The sequence below is a fragment of the Anomalospiza imberbis genome, chromosome 2 (assembly GCF_031753505.1).
Source record: "Anomalospiza imberbis isolate Cuckoo-Finch-1a 21T00152 chromosome 2, ASM3175350v1, whole genome shotgun sequence".
Classification (NCBI taxonomy): Eukaryota; Metazoa; Chordata; class Aves; order Passeriformes; family Viduidae; genus Anomalospiza; species Anomalospiza imberbis.
The window spans coordinates 85,779,206-85,796,367 of record NC_089682.1 but is presented as its reverse complement, the minus strand read 5'-3'; the positions used below and the strand labels follow the sequence as shown (position 1 = coordinate 85,796,367).

Below are 17,162 nucleotides of genomic sequence, written 5' to 3'. Positions count from 1 at the left end.
CCACAGGTTTTTGCTGTTCTCTGGCATATCTTGAACAGCAAGACCATTTCCCTCTCTGTTACAGAAATTGCTTGGTCTGAAACAGATCACTCAGCCTAGTTTTGTGTAGCAGCAGAGTAAGTTTATCACACTTGTAACCAGAGTGGATTTTTTGAGATTGTGACAGGAGAAGTGTCATGGACCAACTCTGAGGGGGATGAGGAATCTGCCAGTTTGGAGTGACGGTAACTGCACTGTAGCAGTAAATCCGCGGGGAAGCTGCAGAGCGCTAGCAGTCAATTCCAGTCCATCTTGTCCAGCTAAGTCCCAAAGGCAACAAAGCAGTGAACCAGGAGCTCAGGATCTCAGCTGAAGCTAGGAGCCAGAGTGTGCCAGGAGGTCAGGAAGGCCGATGGCACCCTGGCCGGGGCAGTCACTGTCTGCGTGTGAAGCTGCATTTCAAGGGCTCTGTCTGAAGGGTGCTGAGGTGCTGGAGCGTGTCCGGGAAAGGGCAGTGGAGCTGGTGAGGGGTCCGGAGCACAGGTCCTGGGAGGAGGGGCTGGGAGAGCTGCAGGTGTTCAGCCTGGGGAAAAGGAGGCTCAGGAGGGCCCTTATCTCTTCTAAAACTGCCTGGAGGGAGGGTGCGCCCAGGTGGGATTGGCCTCTTCTCCCTGGAAACCAGCGGCAGGACGAGAGCATAAAGGCAGGGTTGGGTCGGCTCTCAGGGGCGGTTTCTTCTCAGAAAGGGTCATTAGACATTGGCATGGGCTGCCAGTGCCTGGCGGTGTTTAAGGGCTGCCTGGCCGCGGCGCGGAGCGCCGTGCTCCCGCTGGCGCGGCGGTGTTTGGTCACACAGGCTCTCCCGGGCCGTCCGCGCTGCGTTCCAGGCCACTCTGGGCTCCTGTGGCTCCTCCCCGGCGCCAGGGGCCGCCATCCCGCCGCCATCCCGCCCGGCCGCCCCTCCTGACGCACTTCTCTGCCACGCGCCCATGACGCCACTGCCACGCGACGCGGCGCGGCGCGCTCGGAGCCTCCCCCGGAAGCGCCGCCCCGCTCCCGGCGTTCCGCCGCGCTCCGGGCGCCGCTCCCGGCCCGTCCCGGCCCGGCCGCCCGTCCCGCCGCCGGCAGCATGCTGGAGCCGCCGCCCGCCGAGCCGCCGCCCGCGGGCAGGGACGTGCGGGACCGCCTCAGTCTCTGGGACCGCCGCCCGCAGCCCACCGCGCCGCTCAGCAACCGCCAGACCGACTCGGTGCTGGAGCTGAAGGCGGCGGCCGAGGACCTGCCGGTGCCTGCCGAGGTGAGGCGGGGGCGCTGCCCGGCCCGGAGGGGCGGAAGGCGGGAGCGAGGGCGGGAGTGGCCGCGGTGCCACGTCGCCAGGCGGGCGGGGGTGACGGCCCAGACCGGCTGGGCCCGCGGGGCCGCGGCCGCTGCCGGCTTTAGGGGTCTCAGCAGCGCTTTGCGTTCTGGGGCGCGTCCCCAGCCTCGGGGTGGGGCTCGCTGTCCTGGGAGCCGTCCCGGAGAGCCTCATGCCGCCCGCCCGCCCGCCCTGCCCGGCAGCGGTGGGAGCTTTCCCCTGGGAATCCACGGGCTTCCCGCAGTGCTCCGGCATTTGTCCTGCTGGCGTTGGGAGCTTTAGTCGTGGAGTTCATTCTCGTGGGCCTCTTGAATCGTTCCTTACCAATGCATAGCTGCTGGCGCCTGCGTTATTTCCTGGTACGAATTGCAGGCTCTCGATTGAACTGAGGAAAGCCAGGAACGGGGTAAAAGCTTAATAATTTGTCAGCACCATAGAGGACATGGTCTCCTACAGTGTAAAATTCCGAACTCTGATAAGGTGATTATTTATGAATACTCGCTTGTCTGCAAAGGGAGGTGGAACAGAATGCTTGCATTTTTAAACTGCACTTTACAGGAGAGGCTTTGTATTTAAACAGTAGTGTAAGATATAGTGCCATAAAATCAACAAAGCTTGCTCTCAGCAAGTGTCTGAAAGCTCAGAACTGCAAAAGGGAGAGTGTAAAGCAATTCCTTCCTCAAATGCACCTGTTTCATTTAAACCTTCCTGGTTTCTTTTTTTTTTTTTTTTTTTGTGTGTGAGCAGAATGCCAAAAGTAAATATTGGCAGGCATCCAAAGTGATTGTAGAAGGATGTCCTGCTATCAGAGGATGTTCTTACAGATCTAAACCAGCTTTGCAACAAAGCAGGTAGTCTATTTGCCAGTGAGGACAACAGCAAAGCCAATACATGGAATTGTTCAGAGAACTGGGACAGCGTTGTCTCAGCTGTCCTGAAACAGTGGGCTCTGACGGGTTCACCTTTCCCGCTGTATTACACACGAGAGAAACCCTGGCTGCCCTGCTGGGGTCAGCCTTGTTTTGGGGGGCAGGGTGGAGAGCTGTGTGGAAGTTGGACAAGGTATAGCAATCTGTTTTTTCTTAAGTAGTTGAAATACTGATGGCTCTTTTTCTGTCAGAGTAATATTGCCAGGCAGGGAATATTTTACTAAGCAAGTTGTTTTCTAGATAGATAGCAATTTGTAGTTAAGCAGTGTTTTCTGGTTTTACTCTACTGATGTTCTCAGAAAACGTGCAATTCATCATCATGTAGTTGAAGAGGTTGTTATATTAGTTAAGTGTATATAACAGTATTTTTCTTCTTGCATTAATTTCTTCCATATAGGCTAATAAATAGTCTCTGGTCATACTTAAATACAATTTATCTCAAGTTAATTTTTTCCATGTTTTTCTTGTTTAAACAAAATAATTGTGGCTAAAAAATAAGTCCTGTTCAGCAGAGCTATTCTTTGTCTTCTGAACAAATTATGGCAACAGTCTTGAATTTTCCTTGAATGTCTGGCAAAAACAACCTGACAGTTCCTGTGTGGTGTTTCTAAATGTATGGATGTTGTAGTTGTTGGTGTAATGGTTGGATTCAGTGAGCTCAGAGGTTTTTTCTAAACTTAATGATTCAGTGATTATAATATTGATAGATAAAATGTCCATTGCATTTTTTTCTTCAAAAGTAGATGCCTGTAATTTTCTCATCTTACTGCTTTGGATAGCTTTATAGTTGAGCTGCACATACGAATTCTCAGTGAGTTATCTGACCAAAGTTTGTGGTCTGTGAGCAGCTGCCCATTGAGGACTTGTGCAGCCTGACGTCCCAGTCGCTGCCCGTTCTGCTGACAGCTGCGGTGCCAGAATCCACGGAGGATGCCCTTTTGAAGGGATTTGCAACACTAGGGATGGAGGATGAAAGAATTGAAACAGCACAACAGGTAAGTGAATGACCTCCAAGATGCAGTGGTCTTCAGAGAATTCTGTTAGTTTCTGTGTGTCTCGCTTAGCTTTTGGTGGGTTTGCTAAACCTTTTGGGCTGTTTTCAAGATGCAGAAGGGGGAATTTTGGGGGAAAACAACACTGAAGTCTTAGCTCTGAAGTGACAGGTACTTTGCATTTGGAGTGGAATGTAATGTGAGAATAAGGCACCCCTTCAGTAAAGTGATGTTTCTCTTGAAGTAGAAGAACCCTCACCATCTAATTGATACCCTTGTTCTTGTGCAAATAAAGCCAGATGAAATTCAGTCTTTACCATTTTAATGCAGTGAAGGAATAGAATGGAGTATTTCAGTTGGAAGGGACCCAGAGTGAGGATTTAGTTTCCTAGATTAATAACTGAGTTCTGAAACAGCTCTGTTTTTAACAAAAACTCATCTTCATTTCATAGATCATAGATTTGATTTTTTTTAATTGATTGCATGTGATACCAATATTGTTCACACCATAAAATCTCTTCTAGTTCTTCTCCTGGTTTGCTCAGGTGCAAACACAGATGGATCAAGATGAAGGTGCCAAGTATAGGTACGTGCTCTTCCTCAGTTCTTTTCACTATAAGCAGTTCCACCCTTGAGGGTCTTCATCTTGTCCACTAATGTTACCACGTGTTCACATTCAGCTGGCAGGGAGTGGGGGAATGTGTTGGAGCAGCTGAGGCTTTCCAAGGCTGTGTGCCTCACTCCCAAAGGCCGTTGCTCAGGTGGCAGAGCAGTTAAAAAGGATGCCGATTTCCTTCTGAACTGTCCAGTATACTTAGACAGATGGAAATTAGTTTTGGCTTACAGACAGGGCTGTAGACAAAGGCAGTCTAAGAGCTTTCCTATGATTTTTCAATTGCTGCTGCTATTGGAATGGCATCCTCTGAGGGTGAGACTGTGTAAGCAGATGTGGCTGGTGGTCATTTCTGTTCTCACCATTTGGCTCACCAGTGGCTGTGGTTGTCATTCTGTATCTGCATTCCCTGCATTCCTTGACACTTTGCTCAACTCTGGTTTTGAGTCTTGCCATTTTCATCTGTTTTTGTGTAACTGACTTTTCCATCAGGCTCAGAAGAACCCCTTCCCACTGACTTTGACAGTTACTCCTTGGCAATCTGAAGTACGGCTGAATGGCTTAGCTAGATCTGCTCGTGGCTTTTATAGAAACTGGCTTCTATTTTGAGACTTCACAAACTTGCCCTTGGCTACAAGGAGATGCTGCTGTATTCCCTCTTCTGTTTTTTCTCTGCTTTTCTTTGGGCTGTTTCTTTCTCTTTTGCTCTGACATTTGAGGACGTGACTTTTCTTAAAAGCAGAGGGTGAGGCATATACTGATCCTGTGATCTGATCATTAAGAACCTGAAAGGAGTAGCAGGGATGCACTTTGTCAGTTGACGTGTTCATAATGGTGCACACAGGTGCTCAAGTGTGCCATGGATGCACATTGATTTGTAGGATGGCCAATATGCTACTGTCTGCAGGAGGCCAAAGGTGCAGAAGGAAAATAAATAATTTCTTTGCCTGTTGCACATGGATACAGGGAATTGCTTTACTTGCAGCTTTTTAAGTGGTAAAGTAGAACTCAGAAGTTTTAGCTGAAATCCAAGAGTAATTAATTTTTAATATGCTTTAGATCTGCTGAATGCTTGACATAACATTTAGTTATCGTTTAGAGTTTTTGTCTGCATTGAGCTTTGGACAAATCTGGTGACATTAGACACCAGATCTATTTCATCTAAGCCTCTTTCAATCCTCACAGTAAGTTTTGAATCCTCTAGATATTTTCAGCTACTTCAGGAGGGAAAAAGTAATTTCTAAATGGAAACTGAAAATGATGTAGAAGAGACCCAAATTAACACCCCTATTGGGAGCAAGGCAGGTAGAATTTGGCTGCTTGCAGAAGTCCCTGTGTGCTGCCCATTTAGACTATTCACATGCTGCAGACCAGCTGTGGTGCAAGCTGCTGCTTTCTAGGTAGGCTTGCTGTAAGGAATGTCAGGGAAATGGGGTGGCTCTTCCAGACTCTTCAGCTCTGTTTTTTCTGAGGTGATGAAACATCATGCTTATTGGATCACTCTTGCTTGATGCAAGTGATCTCTTATTCCTAGAGAGAGAAAAGTGGTGGCAGTGTCCCTGCAGGCAGCTGGATTTGCAAATACAGAAAGGGAAATTTTACTTCTGTTATCTGTTGATTCTCTTTTTTTCTAGACAGATGAGGGATTACTTGTCTGGCTTTCAGGAGCAGTGTGATGCTATCTTGAATGATGTGAATAGTGCCCTTCAGCACCTGGAGTCACTGCAAAAACAGTATCTTTTTGTGTCCACAAAGACAGGAACGCTGCATGAGGCCTGTGAACAGCTTTTGAAAGAGCAGGTAATCTTTGATGGAAGGATAACTGGGAACTGCTAAGACATCTTACATGAAAGTTTCTTTTTCTTGGGCTGGGAAAACGTGAGCTGTAGTAACAATCCATCCATTTGCTTTGGACCTAATTTTTGTGAGTGTTTTGCCTGAAACTGGGGTGTCAGGCTCTGCAGTAAAATATTCAGTATGTGTCAGTATATGCTTTAATGAAGAAAGTTAGCTGAGGGCAGTTTTTGTAACTGATGCCTGACAAGTGCAAGCTGTATTGGAATTAATAATTCATATCACTTGCAGAAGTATTTTGAGCTACTTAATGCAAGATCCTTAAAGTTGGGAACTTATTTCCCAGATACTTTATTTTTCCTGATGAACTGCTGCATCAGTGATACAATGAATGTTTTTTTTTTCATAATCAGACTGGATAAGAGACAACTTTTTAAGACTCTAGTCCTGAGATACAGGATTTTTTACAATTCTCTGTAATACTCATGGCAGCACTGCTGTTTGTATGCAGCACTGTCTGTGGGATACTGACAAACCTGTAGTATATATTAAATACACTAATTAAAATAATGTGTCAGTCTCTGGTAAGAGAGCAATGCCGTATTCTGCATTTTTTGTTGTACTTAATTAGTTACAAGTTACTTGGAGCTATTTAACAATGGTGTGTGCTGAAAGCTGAGAGGGAGGCTTGTGTGTGTATATATATACATGTATATACACTTGTATATACATGTGTGTGTATATATATATATATATATATATATATATATATATATTTAAGCCACTTACTAGGTTGATGTTTTTCTTTTATTTATTGTTTCTTTAATAGTCAGAACTTGTTGACCTGGCTGAAAACATCCAACAGAAACTTTCTTACTTTAATGAGTTGGAAAATATCAACACTGTAAGTATTTAATTGTCAACAGTCTTAGAAAATGAAAGTGTACCTGTCTGTTGAACTTAGTCACCAACTAAGTAATGTGCTTAGGTTCCTTACAATGATGCTTTGTCTTGTTTTCCAAAGAAACTGAATTCCCCTACGCTGTCCGTGAACAGTGAAGGATTCATTCCCATGCTGGCTAAGCTTGATGATTGTATTGCATATATTTCATCACATGTAAGTCATTCTGTATTCAATTTGGTTAAATTGTCATTACTATGTGTTCATACTTTTGTAATTTTTTTTTTTCCCTATAAAAAGTTTTCTCTGTCAAATACAGGAAGAAGTTAAGGGTAGTGCTCTATAAATGTGGGAAATTTTTATTGAATGTACTTATTATTCTGCTTAAGTTTTGTAAAATACTGCTTTTAGTTTGTACAAGCTAGCTAGTTATGTGAGTATTTTAAGTTTTGATAAATTTTTGACTCTTACTATTTCTATTTAAAATGGATTGTTTTTTCTTTCAGCCAAATTTTAAGGACTACCCTGTGTATTTGACAAAGTTTAAACAATGCCTTTCTAAAGCTATGCACCTTATCAAGACATACACTGTGAATACGCTACAGAACCTCACGACGCAGTTAATGAAAAGGGTAAGGTGAACCAGTAAGTGGGAAGTGGAGCTGTACTGAAATGTCTATTATAACATCAAACAGTTCTCTTTTTATTTTTTTGAAGGTGGGATGTGTCATCAGGATTTTTTATGAAAATAGGTCAGTGCTGTGGTGTTTGTGTAGGTTGTCCAGTACTCAGCCAAATATGACAGAGACCTAGTGGTCCAAAAGATTTAAAAGTAGTAATTAAAAATGATGGAAATTGAAGAATGTGAAGCCGGTGAATTGAAGTAGGTGAGCAGTAAGCTGGTGAAGGCCAGGGATGGATGAAGGACTGTCTTAGAGACACCAGATGGCCAGACAGTTGCTTTCCTGTACCAGAGTATGCACTAGAGCACTGAACTGGCTGTTGGTCTGTTGCCAGATGGGGGAGGTACACAAGAAAAATAGAGGTACTGTGGTGTTTTGTTTTGGAGGTGGATTGTTTTGGAGACAGAGAGAAATTGAAGGGAATACTTGAAAAAAGTATACAGGAGCTGGGTGTTATATAGGATGGTAATTGTAAAGCACAGCTCTGAGTTCATACTGTGATCATTTCAGTATTACATTCCAGTAAGTATTCTTGGGTGCTCTTGGTCATATAAATGTTCATTTATTCTGAAGTGGTTTGTGTAGCTGCAGATAACAACTGTTCCAGGTTCCTATTAGTTTTGCCAGTATTTTTTGTTTCAGTTTAAAATGTTGACAGTGATGCCACTGTCCCAAGGAAGAGACACCCTGTCCAGGTGTTTACTCCCCCTCACTCCAGGGAGATGTAGGCATAAATGTGAGCAGGGAGGGTTTTTGGTCTCATTAAAATGTTGGTAGTCTCATGCTGCAATATTCTGGCAGAGCAGAAGGGAGAGGGGAATGTCTCTTCCTATGCACTTTGATTCTTTCTCCAAATAATTGTTTTGTACCTTGTGCTCAGTTCTGTTACAGGCAAACTTGGTGTCTTGAGGGATAATCAGTGAAACTGAAAGATGATGGAATTGAGAACTGGCACACCTAAAAGAAGGGAATTTTAGGCAGTGTTCATGGAAACTTGTGAAAGGGTACTCGTGGATTGAAGATCGTGGTTAAGTGGCATTGAACATTTTTCGTGTTTGGTACAAAACTAGGTTTTATTAAAAAAAAAAGGTATCATAGCTTGGTTTGATGTCAGTGGATTGCCCTGACGGAGCTGAATTTAACAAAATTGAACATCTCTGATAATAAGCATGTCTACAGAAAGAAGTGCATAACCTAATTTCTGGGTTTGAATTAGGAGTTTTAAGTCAGGAAGAATACGTCTTTTAAGAGTTGGATGACCTTTTCCTTCCCAGGTACCTGGGAATTTTGTGGATATTTTGTATACTTTGAAACATCAAATGACTCCTTCTGCTAGAAGTGCAGTACTGGAGCAGTGTTTTCTAGTTGTGATCAAGTGTTGAGTTTTCCTGTTGTAACAGAACAAGACTGTCAGGACTGGAAAGGGACTGAGATCTGGATGTTCTTTGGTGGTGCACACATGTGAGTGGAGGTTTTGATGTATGTTTGTAGAAAGATGATGAGGTTGCTCACAGGGATGAAAATAGGAGGTGAGGATGGTGGAGTTTTCCTGTCCCAATCATGTTTCTAAAGAAGACCATCTCTTCTCTCTTACTTCAGTAGGGATAAGGGGAAGAAAGCTTGGTGTGTAAACTGGGTCTCTTCTCTGCTTTGTTAGTGCTAGAATTTGTCCAAGTTCAAGCTGTATGCCCCGCTGGGCTGGGGAGCTGTAGGGGGAGATGCCTCAAGACTTGATATTCTGGTTGGAGCTTGAATGCAAACTGAAACTTAGCAAACTGAAACTCAGTTTCTCTGCCATGGGACTGGCAGATAAAAGGGAATTTTTTTCCATTTTAGTACTACATATTAAGGACCAGCAATCTGCCTTCTCTGGCAGGTCCAGAGAAAATTTTTGTCTCTAATGGAGATTGTCATAATTACTGAAAATGTTCCTTTTCCTGTAGAGGCTGTTGGATGAAACGTTTGGGTTGGGTTTTGTTCTTCCATCTGACTTTAAATTCTGAAACCAGCATGCCTTTGTTGGTGGGAAGTTGCAAAGAGCTATTTCACTGGAAGCATAAGCATAAACAACCAATACCCTCTTTTAGAGCCTAATTATCTCAGCCATTATATACCAGAAGCCAAATATAGTATTTTGCTTTTTAACCAGTTGCTCATCTCTTCTTTCAGGATCCTTCAGCTGTGCCAAATTCTGACAATGCCTTCACGCTGTTCTATGTGAAATTCAGAGCAGCTGCTCCCAAAGTCAGAGTAAGTAGCTGGTAACTGACTTTTAAAAAGGAAGTTATGAAAATGAAGCTTGAATTTATATGAAGGGTGAATGCAGGGATTGCATATTGTGCAAGTGTGAATGTCCAAAGATTGCATATTGTATCTGTGGAAAAATACTACAAACTCTTTTCCAATTACTACAAAAAAGTAATTTATTGATAATACTTCTTTCTCTTTTTTTTTTTTTTGAGTAGACTCTTATTGAACAAGTAGAGCAAAGATCTGAAAAAATGCCAGAGTGAGTATGTCTACATAATTTATCTTCAACAGTTTTAAGTTTTGAAAATATTTGCTTTTGTTTAGGTACTGTTAAACACATTATTTGTTTAAAAGAAAGTTTTAAAAACTGAAATTACATAGACCTAAAGAGGGTATTAGAATGCATTTTATGTGTGCCAGAAAATGATCTTCAGGATGCAGTTACTGTTTTAATTTCTTGGCTAGGTATCAGCAAGTTCTCAATGAAATCCATCAATGTTACCTCGACCAGCGGGAGCTTTTGCTTGGTCCAAGTATCGCTAGCACTGTTACAGAATTAACCAGTCAGAATAACAGAGATCATTGTGCTCTGGTAGGTAAAGTAATTGTGTGTTGTGAGGGTTTTGTTATGTTTTAATCCTCTCTCCCTCAGGAAGAATGAATTTACTTAATTCAGTCATTTACTTGCAGAATTGTTACTGTTCTCTGTGAGTTTGAATCATTAACATTCTACTGATATTTTCAAGCCGTACATGTTTTGTTTCTGTGAAAACGCCTCCCTGTTACAAACCTCACAGAGGGAGGAGGATAAAAAAAGAAGCACAAAATGTGGTTACTTAAATTTCAGAAACAAAAAAGGGACAGAAGTTGTACAGTGAGCTTTTATTTGGCTAGTAATATCTTTTCAGCCCATAGTCTTAGAGTTCATCTCATTGCTTTTGAATTTTACAAACCTTCAGTCTATTCATAGCTGTAATAATCGCAACACAGTATAATACATAGTAATAATACCTCTAATATCTCTTGTGATATTGATGCAGGGGAAAGAATTTAATAATCAACTATTTGTATTTCTGTGAATACAGGTACGAAGTGGTTGTGCCTTTATGGTCCATGTATGCCAGGATGAGCACCAGCTTTACAATGAGTTCTTCACAAAACCAACACCAAAACTGGAGTAGGTGGTAGATGCTGGTTTTGTTTTACTGGATGTTGTATTTAGTGCGTTGTGATGTTGCAGACAATATTTTAAGGCAAACAGAGCTGTGTTCAAATGATTTGGTAAGAACTAGCAAGATAAAAAAACAGCTCGATCACTTCTAGCATCAGAATTTTATGTTCTTGTGTTTTCTTCTTTCTTCAAGCAAAGCTGATAGTTCCCATTCTCCATAAATAATCTTTGCAAATGCTCTGTAGATAGTCTGAAAGAGTTAAAGACACTCAGATTCTTTGAAAATAGCTGTAGAAGTCAACAGCTCTCAGCTGTTTTTGTACAGCCTGTTTTACACAGCCTGTTGCACAAGTGCTTTCATTTGTTTCGGTCTGAAATTAGGCTGATGAACTCCAGCTATTTTTCTGGAAGGATTTAATGAGCTGCTCTTACTGTTAAGGAATATTTGCATGTTGCCTGTATTTGGGTTGAACAGAAGGCAGGGTAGTGGATGCGTGACGAGAATAGTGTCCCAGTCTCCTCTGCCGAGAATAGCGTCCCAATCTCCTCTGCCTAAACCCAAAAGAGGGACAGGTTGTTGCTTCACACAGTAATTGTATTGTAAATGTATTGTTAAGTTTTTTACAACAGACCTGTAATGGTAAAGCAACTGAATAGGTTTTGCCTCTCCTCCAGTTTTCTGGTATATTTTAGTAGTGATACTTGATTTTGAAATTTGGGTGGGTCACGTTCCCTTGCTATGAAGTTCCTAACTAAAGTGTATTCCTATTAATATAACTAAGACACTGGTTTTGAGTGTTGCAATGTCTTAAATTGAGTGCAGCTTAAGTTGAATAAGTGTGTAACCTGAAAAAAAGACTGCTTGCTACCCTCCCCATCCTTGAAAGCTAAAGGAAAACCAAAACTGCATAAAGCCTCACTAGAGATAAACCACAGTGCCAGAGTAGGCCCTGTCTTTTCTGAGGAATTGTGGCCTCATGTGGGGCATGCTCAGAATTTGAGGTGACCGAAATAAATTTGCTTAAGAATCAATTTAGCTATTTCAGTCCAAATCCTGGACTAAACATCCCTAATTGAAATCAATGTAAAATGTTCAGCCAGAAATTTTGTCTCTAGTGCTATTTGGACCAAGAATGAGAATAGACTTCTGATTGTTTTTAATTTTAATGGAATGTAATTACCTCATTTCCTAAGAACTTTCTTCCCTTTTTTTTTCTACATCTAAATAAAATGTTTTAAAAAAACATTTCAAATAGTAGATACTTTATTAGGTTTCTCTTAGCATAATACATGGCCTCATTTTCTTTTCTGCAGTGCTATGGTGCTCAGAAGATATTACAGCCAGGTGTCTATGTAGAGATAAGAGTTTACCAAAATTCTGCCCAAAAGTAGAGATCTGAGACTGAATATTGTACTTTATAATAAGGCTGGTGAAACTTTCTCATTGTTTCTGCATTTAACATGGAGAGTTACTGTTTTACCAAGTCGCTTATAGTGCTATAGGATGCAAAGGGAGAGGCATTAAAAATGTTTCTTCTGAGTATTTTTGTTTATTTCCATGTATTTCCATGAGCATATTTGTTTCCTGTGTGAGGAACTGAAGTGTCATTGTCCTATTGACAGACAATTTTTGTGAATTAGAAAAAACAACTTGTGCAGTAAACTCAATATCTTTATCACACTGTGATTACTTCAGTGTTCTTGATGTTTATATTTCCAACTCGAAGTGGGAAATTACTTGAATTTTCAGCTACTGGCAATAGCATTAGTGCCTAATATGTGATTAGTGAAGGGAGCATTAAGAACGGCAAAAATGTCTAGAGTGAGTGTTGTTTGTGTCTTAACCAAGATATGCATCACTTTGAATATGAAAGAAAAAAATAAATTGAAGTGGGATGTCTGGTGTGTCACTGCATTGATATCGTAACTTCACTTAAATTGGAAAGTGTACTCTGAGATGTTGGTAGCTATTACAGAAAACATTACCAAGCTTCTCCTCCTGCATCCCTCTTTGTGTGCTCCTGATTCCAGTAGAGTGTTGTGTCCTTGGAATCAAATGAGTCTTTTCTCAAGGGAAGATTTGGGTTATGATTCTGAGCTCAGCAGGAGCATTTTCTTACACAGAAGCCAAGTAAACCCGGTTGCGGCATCTTCCCTTGGTGACAGGTTGAGTTGTTGGTTGGTTTGTATAGATTTTTTTTTTTTGTTTATTTGGGTTTTTAAAATTTTATTTTAAAACTAAATAAAAGTTGTAACACCATTTTTAAGCAGTTGATACGCCACATCTTTTAAAAGGAAGATTTTTCCTACTTCAGGAAATAGTGGGTTTATGTTTTAAACAGTCTTGTCTGATGTCTTCTATGACACTTGTTTTCTCACCTTCCTTTCAAAAATCTTTGCCACAAAATAATCTATGTTTATGATAAAGTTTTCTTTTGCTTTTGAGGGATCCTGAAAGTATTTTGCTTTGTTTTATTTTTTTTTTCATAGTGAACTCTTGGAGAAGTTGTGTCTTTCATTGTATGATGTCCTGAGGCCAATGATCATCCATGTCATTCACTTAGAAACACTTTCTGAGCTCTGTGGGATTCTCAAAAATGAGATGCTTGAGGATCATGTACAGAACAATGGTAACTCATAGATTGAAGATTATTGTTTTTAAGAATCTTCTTAACTGATAAAATTATTTCATTGCATAGTCAGAATTTTCAGATGCTTGTTTCTTTCTAGTGGATCTTAACCTTACCTCATATTTGACATGTTTGTGTAATATTAATTATGCTTTATCTGCTACAGCAAAGGTCTGTGCATAGCATCATTTTAAGTAATGTACTGATGTTAGTCATGTTTTCTTAGATTGTACAAATGCTAGCAAGCATCCACCCTGTGCATATGCATGCACCAGGGTTGATTTAAATTAACTTTTCAAATTAACAAACTGCTTTACTTGGCCCTGCTAATGCATCATCCATGTAGAGCTTTCTTCATAATGATGATAAAGGAATGCAAACAGATTTTTTTTTTCAGTTCTACTTAAAGTCGTGTTTCCCAGATTAGAAATTGTAACTTTGGCAGAGGAGTTAAGTAGCAGTGTAGATTTTGGAGTTTTTTGAGTATGCAGAGCTCAAAGTCTCATAGAAGTGCGCACACCTGGTGTCTCATTTCATAGTATGACCAGTGCATAATGGAATCCTTTCAGAGTCTTTATTGCACCCGGCAATAAACAGAAATCATCCTTGGTAGTTGGTATATCACCCAGTGTAGCTCTTTGTCACTGAAGTTGTGCTGATAATCATGAAGAATTGTTCACTTTCCTGGAAATATGATTGTAACACTGTTGGGAATGAGCAAAAACTTGCTGACTTAATCTTTTGGCTTATTATAAGAGGTGTCTTACTACTAATTAATTTTGGGCTGATACAATAATTCTTAAGTTTGATGTGAGCTGCATTGAGTCATCTGTTTTTATTAACTCCCAACAGTAACACCACAGGTATTGGCTGTGATAGAATCAAAGCCACCTTGCTTTGTTGTTCCCACCAAAATTGCACTTACTGTACCCAGGTCTGAAATAATTAGAACCTTTAATTCTAACAAGGCAACTGATGTCATCAGTGTGAGGTTGCATTTTCATAGCCTAATGAAAATCTGGGAAGCCAAAGCAACTGCAGCATGAAGTTCAGGAAATTCCTTGTTTGTCATAAATTTGTCTGCATGTTGCTGTTCCAAAAATAGCCTGACACCATCTGCAGCAAGCCAGGTTTTTATGATCCTATATGTGATACTTCAAACTTGAGTTTCTATAAGCTTGTTTTGTCATTAACAAGTTTGTGCCTTTTCTTACCTTTCTCAGCTGAACAACTGGGTGCATTTGCAGCTGGTGTCAAGCAGATGTTGGAAGATGTACAAGAGCGCCTTGTCTATAGGACGCACATTTACATTCAGACTGACATCACCGGCTACAAGCCCGCGCCGGGGGATCTCGCCTATCCTGACAAGCTGGAAATGATGGAGGTACAGCCTCAGCTTTTTCATTGTCCTTGGTTTTGTACATGCAGTATATGCAGTTGTGCAGTATGGTGCTTTGCAGCTTGGGTTTTCCTATTCTTAGGTGTATTTAGTATTACTGGCATTTTTCAATTGACACCTGCTGATTAAATTATGACCCTAAACTAAATGTCAAAGTTTTATGTCAAACTTAGTGACAATGGCAATAGTTCTCACAGTTAACTGTTTTATCAAAACTTGAAGCTTCAGAATTTTTATTTACATTTACATTACCTATTTAAGTAATAGGTATTACCCAATGCGTTTTCTAGTTGAGCTGGAATTGAAGATGCTTTAGACAGTCCCAGTTAGCTGCAAGTTTGTTTTAAGAATTACTGGTCAACTAGGTTTTGGTAGGCATGTGTGTTCCATGTGCTCAGGCAGTGTGAGAGGAGACTTGCTTTAGATAATTAAACATGTTAGCAATGGCTTCCAGAAGCCCTTTTCAAGTTCTTATCAATGTTACCAAATTTTTTAGTTATTCCAAACCCTTGGAGTCAATGTTCCTGTTGAAATGGATCAAACTAATTCTACTTACTTTAAAAGGTTAATACTGTATTGTTGAAAGTTTCAGAATGAAACAACTCACATAAATAAATAAATGCCCAATGAGAAACCTTTAATGAGTTTTTGACTAGAACAAGCTGCAACTGCATGAAGACTCCACAGAAGCAGTAAAGCATAGTAAAGATCCTCCTCCAAATAACTATTGCCATTCACTTTATAATGGGAGGCCCAAGCTGTCAAAGGACTGAGGTGACTGAGAATGGCCTTTCCAACATGGATTGGCAAGATCCAAATTTTATTGCTGTATCCTGCTTTCCACCTAGCTGCCAGAATAGCTGGTGGTGCTTAGAAAATAGTAGGACTTAGTTCCAGCTGACCAGCTGGTAGAGAAGCTGCTGTTTGACTTCAGAATCAGAACATTACTTATAAAAAATACAGACGCTAGCTATCTGTCTGTCTGTCTTATCTCTCTCTCCTCTCTACCTACCTACCTAAAATATACGTATTTTGCTGTGGGCTGAAAGACACCAACCATTGTGTGACTGTACCTTACTGGGCTCAATTCTTGCCTGCAAACAGACAAAACACTGTGAGAAAATTACCAGTAGTGAACTCATGTTGCTGTGATATTGTCTTTATACACATGTAAAGCTTTTGTTGTGCTACGGTTTGTACTTTGGCAATTTTGTGGGATATCCACGGGGCTTTAAACCCTGAAGCTAGTGAGTCTGTTGAGTACATGCTCTTTGTACTGAAAGTTTAAAGACTAATAAGCATCTTCAGGCAAGTGATTCTGCTGTTTGGTCTGTATGATGCCTTATTTTCAATCAAAGGTCCTATGGCCCTTCAGTTAAGGAAGAGAAAGTTCATTCCAAATTGACAAATTATGCTGCTCTTCATATGTCCTCATAAGACTTCAGTTTTTGCCTGGTTTGAGATTCATTTTGCTACTTGGTTGCTTTTAAACCTCAAAACCTTGCTATTTAGAGAGAACTTATGTCTTAGTAAATGAATTATTAAAATGTTAAAAGCACAGGGCAGAAATGTTTCTTGTGCTATTCTGCTCAAATATTAATGCAGTTCTTTGCCTATTCTTGCTGCCTCTTGTTGCTTTGAAGCTGACCAAGTACTGGAAAAGGTTGAAGTGTGGAAATGTTGAGTAATGTTAGGAGAAGCCTTTTGGTTGAACTCTCGCAGGGAATAAACTAGAGAATACTTTTGGGCCATCTGCACATGTCATTTATGGAAATAAAGCCATCAAAAATGATCTGTTTAAAATCCAAGTAAGTGTTGAACTGGGTTACCCTATTTTGAACTTTTCTTTCTAGGTGGCTTTTTAGGTCATTATTGAGACATCAGTTAAACAGGCAAAATGGAAAGAACAGTGCTTTACACAGATATGTATTTGTGAATCTTTATCATATTGTAGTATTTCTGCCACTGTTTTGGAAACACCTGCCTATTTCTTCTAAATGTCTTTGAAATACTGGAAGCTGAGTGTAGCTGGTTTCTTTTGCAATTCAGTATGCTTTTATCTGTTGTAACCAAAGCAGTGTTATGTGATATTAAAATATTGTTGTGTATCTTTCTTTGCAGCAAATTGCACAGAGTTTGAAAGAGGAACAGAAGAAGCTGCCATCTGAAGCTTCATTTTCAGATGTCCGGTTAGAAGATCCCGAGTCCTGCAGCTTAGTTAAATCTGGTATGAAATACATCTCATATTGTCAAATTAATGCATAAAGCTCATGGAATGTGAGCATTTACTTGAACCATCTGTGAGAAACTTGCATGTATCTTAAAGGGTTATTTTCCTAGACAAATTCATAAGCAATTTTTAAGGTGAACTTTGTCTCGAAGTTTTAGTTTTGTATTTTATATGAGAAACAGCCTAATCTTGTTCTTTTCTTTGTGCTTCAAGTGCAGTCCATTATATGAAGCAACT

The 17,162-nt window shown here is 40.7% G+C and overlaps 1 protein-coding gene across 1 annotated transcript in view; it reads left to right on the top strand.

Annotated features, from left to right (window-relative positions):
• Positions 1 to 948: 948 nt before the first annotated feature.
• The window catches only part of COG3 (component of oligomeric golgi complex 3), a 30,846-nt gene continuing 14,632 nt past the window's right edge, over positions 949 to 17,162 (top strand). The window contains 15 exon segments of the mRNA XM_068182198.1: positions 949 to 1,103; positions 1,106 to 1,276; positions 3,111 to 3,257; positions 3,779 to 3,840; positions 5,502 to 5,667; positions 6,491 to 6,565; positions 6,686 to 6,778; positions 7,069 to 7,194; positions 9,415 to 9,495; positions 9,711 to 9,754; positions 9,961 to 10,087; positions 10,581 to 10,672; positions 13,157 to 13,296; positions 14,520 to 14,680; positions 16,817 to 16,922. Of these exon segments, the coding sequence (XP_068038299.1) occupies positions 969 to 1,103; positions 1,106 to 1,276; positions 3,111 to 3,257; positions 3,779 to 3,840; positions 5,502 to 5,667; positions 6,491 to 6,565; positions 6,686 to 6,778; positions 7,069 to 7,194; positions 9,415 to 9,495; positions 9,711 to 9,754; positions 9,961 to 10,087; positions 10,581 to 10,672; positions 13,157 to 13,296; positions 14,520 to 14,680; positions 16,817 to 16,922 (1,726 nt within the window). The 5' untranslated portion in view covers positions 949 to 968.